Below are 4,732 nucleotides of genomic sequence, written 5' to 3' on the forward strand. Positions count from 1 at the left end.
CATGAAAATTGTTTCATATATCAGTGGTAAACTTAAAATTTATGATTAAATGCAACAAAATAAATGTAAAAGGTGAAAGATAATAACAAGTGTCCTGCCCCTGAGCTGTTGGCTTTAAGTAACTGAGCAATTTAGTTGGATAGCACAGAATTAATGTCTGAAAATAAGCTGCTTTAAAGTCCGCATCAAACATAAACTAAATCTGCCATAATGCATGTTAGCTCCTCACTATAAACTCATCAGTGAGTAAAACTTTATTTGTTTTACTTTTAATAATATTTCTGTATTTATTTCAGATTTAGTCAGTCGTACACTTAGTTCTTATCAGTGTTTAAAAATGGACATGTCTGTTTTGACTAAACACTGTTTAAAGTTAAACATGAAACGTCAAAGTTAACTACAACTGGCCCTTCGAGGGCCACCATAACACTCATGTGGCCCTCAGTGAAAATGAGTTTGACACCCCTGAGTTAGAGGATGTTGTGTAGTTCATCTGTAAAACACAACGAAAGGATTTTCTTGTGTAAAAGATAAAAATGCAGTTTTTCCTGAATGAACTGAAGAACTGATTCTGGACTCAAGCWGCACATCTGGTTCTGCTCTCATGATGCTGTGTCTCTTTCAGGGTTCTGGTGTTGGAGAAAGGACAGCTAGCAGAGTTCGACAGTCCCTCCAGCCTCATCGCTCAGAAGGGAACGTTTTATAAGATGGCCAAGGACGCTGGTCTCGTCTGAAGCAGGACATGTCCTCACTTTGTCCAGCAGCTGTTCCTGTTGAAGACATTTTGTCTCTGCAGGGAGACAGACTCGTTTCAGTTGAAGCAAAGACTTCAGGAACAGATTTAAGGAAGGTCTTTTTATCTCATCTGTCCAAAACATCACTTCTTCTTCTTCAGTCTGTCCAGGGTTTACTGRTTCTGACCTGGACACCATGGATGATAGGAAATCCTGCAAAACCGCTGCTGAGTTTGAGACAAAGACTGTTTTAGAAGTTTGTAAATTATATGTGCCAAATGCTGCCTTTAGTTTCTTTGAAAGCGTTTTTAATCAGAAGCTGTTTTAGGAAAAGCCTCAGCTCCTGTTGTTTGTTGCTTACATACATGGGTGTCAATGTTCTGTTAATTTTCTGCTACAGATCGAGTTTGTCGAACATTTTGTGTTGATATTTAAATAGGAAAGCTCATTTTTCAGCAGGAGAAAACTCTTTGTTACATGACTTTATGTTCAGGTCACCTTTAGTCGTTCATCAATCGAGCCAACACTGCAGGCTCCGCCCCCTGCTTCACACATACTCACCAGCTCAGCTCTGTGACTACCTGTGTGGCTCAGTGTCAGCTCCATCCTCATTCTCGCACTGAACCCCAGTCCCAACCTGTACAAGGAGCCACTGAAACCATTTGCAGCCAAAACCCACTTTAGCTGGGATTTCTTGTGAAGCATGTCCCCATGTTTGTCTGGACGGACCCAGACCCTGTGGCTCAGACCTGATGAACCTCGTGGTACAAGAGAAATATAGTTACAATCTGTAAAAACTGCAAGACAATCCTAAAAGGTAGTTCTTGAGGTAGAACCTATAGGATCAGAGATCAGAGGAAGCCGTTTGGAGCACCTTATTTTGAGAACCAGCTGTCCACTCCTGGTCTACAAGAAGAGGGTCCACTCTGGTGGTCTTTCTGAACAGGGAGGGTCCTGACTGCTTTGTTTACAACAAACCTCATGTGGAATCTGAGATTTCGCTTCTGTCACTTTATTCTCATCTTTATTTATTTCAAGTTTGTGTCCGATGACAGCAGCTTTACCTGTTGGACTCAACGAAGCAGAACCCTCTGCTCAGTCTGCTTCTTCAGCTAAAGCCTGGATCTGACCGGACCAACACCAAAACACACAAAGTCAAATGTCAAATGTCAAATGTTTCAATAGATGTTGACCCAAAACAAAGCTGTAACCAAAGTGAGACCGAGTCAAGACGCTTCTCAATGATTCTAAAAATAGTTTGAGAGCAAATAGTTTAAACTGGTTCAGCGTTACAGTGCGAGGAGATAAAGAATCCTTGGAAACATTCGGACACTTCCTGTAGAAAACTCTTGACACATCACTGCCATCAGTTGCAGCTCAGAGAGGAAGTGGTTGAAGGTCCGCAGAGAATCAGGGTCACACAAAATCTAAATCGTGAGGCTCACTGATCTGCAAGTCTGCAGCTCCTCTTTTTATCCGGATGAGGAGTTCTTTAGTTTTCTAGGTTATGTTTAAATGAATGAAAGGTTTGTTTGAACCAGGTCATCTCACAGCAGACGCACTGTCAGAACTTCCTCTAACTTTTCACACACACAGTTAACGTATTTTTCAGACTATAAGCCGCGACTTTATTCCTGAACTTTGAACCATGCCGATATAGTCCGAAAAATACGGTAATTACAATTAATATAAAGTCACTATTTAAGCATGTGACGTTTAGATTCATCATTTTTTCTCAGAATAACCTTGTTTTTATCTTTTATTTTAAATCTGTGAGACAAACAGATTATTCCTCCTCTTTTAGTTTTCTTCTGTGTGGTTCTGATGGTTTTAATATAAAATGTTCAGTTTATTCTTTGACTGCAGCAGGAAATAATTTATTTATAGATCAGTTCTGATCAGTTAATCTTTTTTTGTTTGTTTGTTTGTTTTGTTTTGGGATTTTTTTGTTTTGTTTTTGTTTTTTTGCACACATGCAACATCAGTTCATTCAGTTTACACTTTGAAATTATCACAAACCAAAATATTCCACTTTGGAACAACGAGAGACACGTTCCAGTTTATTTCCTGGTTCTGGGTTTGATTCTTTGGAGCTGCTTTAATATTTAGAATGGAGTCGAGAGGAACGTTACTGTACATAAAATATCTAAAATAATATTTAAATATTGTACAGAAATGATTTAGAAAGGTTTAGTTTTCTTGTGCATTTGAGTTCTGATTGTTATTTTCTTTTTCAGGCCCAAACAGTAAGAGGGGCCCGGTTTCTGACAGGTACTGGACTCTGTGTGGATCTTTTTGTCATCTGAATCTCTTCGACCTCAGAACACAGTTTTATTTCACTCATTTAAAAAAAACGACTGATGATTGTTACTGATTATTGTTCTGTTGGTACAAAGAGGTGGGTTCTGTGGGTGGTACTCTGAACCAAAGAATCCACTCAGGTGGGGTTCTGGCAGGAAGTTTGGGGACATTTAGACGTACTGAGGGATCTTTTCTCCTCTTGGTTAAAAAAAGAAGTTAGGACCTTCTTTGTTGTCAACGTGATATTTAAGCTATTTGTTTTATAAATGTTTATGAAACTAAAGGTTTCAGTTTATCTGTCACACATAATCATTAAAAGTAAAGAGTCATTGTTTTAAATCTGCAGCCTTTTGTTTGGTTGAAATGTTTGAAAATAAAAACTGTTTATTTGAATCTCAGATTTTCTGTGAAATTATTTTTCAACTTTCTAAAATCTCCCCAAGAATCTTTAAACTAAAAACCAGGAAGTTAAATTTGAGTTGTAAAAACTGAGAAATCCTCAGAAACCGATTTAGCTCCAGCCCAAACTCTGAATCCAACATGGCTGCCTTCAGAACCAGATGTTTGTGTCTGTAAACTGATTTAGCTCTTCTGTCAGGTTGGTTTTATATATTTATTTATATATATATATACACTGTATACACTGTATATATACAAGAAGTCATAAAAATAATACATTTAAAAAAAATAAAGAGTCTCAATCTATTAGGAGTTTTATTTTAATCTAACAAACATTTAAATGGTTTCTATATTTACCTTCTAGTACAGATTGATTCATCTTTACTAAAACTTGGATGTTACTAAATCTGTAATGTTCTGTATTTTCCATCTCCATGGAACACTTTAAAATCTTTAATGTCCTTTTTTATTGTTTAAAATCCTCCAACACACACTTTATATGATAAGTAAATATATTGTGAACAAAACCGTTTTAATTTGTTTACTTCAGCGGTTTTTTTAAGTTTAGTTTTATTCATTTTCTATTTTCTTTGTGTTTCTGGGATCTTGTGTTCTCAGCAGATCATTGGATGGTTTCAACCATCAGTCTGTTTTTTTTTACATTTCTTTTCATACATCCCAACATGCATGGATCCTGAAGAACACAACCTTGTCATGTGTGCAAACCGTTCATACATGAGGCCCTGATCCAGAGTGAGCTGGTTGTGTTGTTTAGGTCATTATCTCAGTGAAGTGGTTTTCTAACCGTTTCCACTGCCTCTGATGTGAGTATTTGAGTGAAAACTGAAAAGTGAAGAAGAGTTTCTCCTGGAGTTGGCTTCAAATGCTGAATTTAGAGTTCTTTGTGTGATGCGATGTTTCCAACAAAATGAGTTAAAGTAGCAGCAAGATCCATCCATCATTTGTTTCATGCAGAGTCAGGTCTTGGGGTCCGCAGCTTGATCAGGGAAGTCCAGACCTCTCTTTCCCCAGCCAGCTCTTCTGGGAGGATTCCAAGGTGTTCCCAGACCAATCAAACATGCTCAGGCAGCGCTGTCAGAGTCCAACTCCCACCCTGGGGGTCCAAGTCACTTGTAGAAAAACATAAAGTACTGTGTGAATGGGTCAATGAGGGCACAGATTGTAGTGTAAAGAGCTTTGAGTGTCCTGTTCAGATAGAAAGGCACTATACACTCACCGGCCACTTTATTGGGTACACCACGCTAGTAACGGGTTGGACCCCCTTTTGCCTTCAGAAC

General features: G+C 38.2%; 1 protein-coding gene across 1 annotated transcript in view; it reads left to right on the forward strand.

Moving 5' to 3' along the window:
* abcc1 (ATP binding cassette subfamily C member 1 (ABCC1 blood group)) overlaps positions 1-2,363 on the forward strand; it is a 62,850-nt gene extending 60,487 nt beyond the window's left edge. The window contains exon 31 of the mRNA XM_014020956.1: positions 626-2,363. Within this exon, the coding sequence (XP_013876410.1) occupies positions 626-734 (109 nt within the window). The 3' untranslated portion in view covers positions 735-2,363. The remainder of the gene's footprint in view (positions 1-625) is intronic.
* Positions 2,364-4,732: the final 2,369 nt, after the last annotated feature.

This window comes from Austrofundulus limnaeus, unplaced genomic scaffold (assembly GCF_001266775.1).
Source record: "Austrofundulus limnaeus strain Quisiro unplaced genomic scaffold, Austrofundulus_limnaeus-1.0 Scaffold274, whole genome shotgun sequence".
Taxonomy (NCBI): Eukaryota; Metazoa; Chordata; class Actinopteri; order Cyprinodontiformes; family Rivulidae; genus Austrofundulus; species Austrofundulus limnaeus.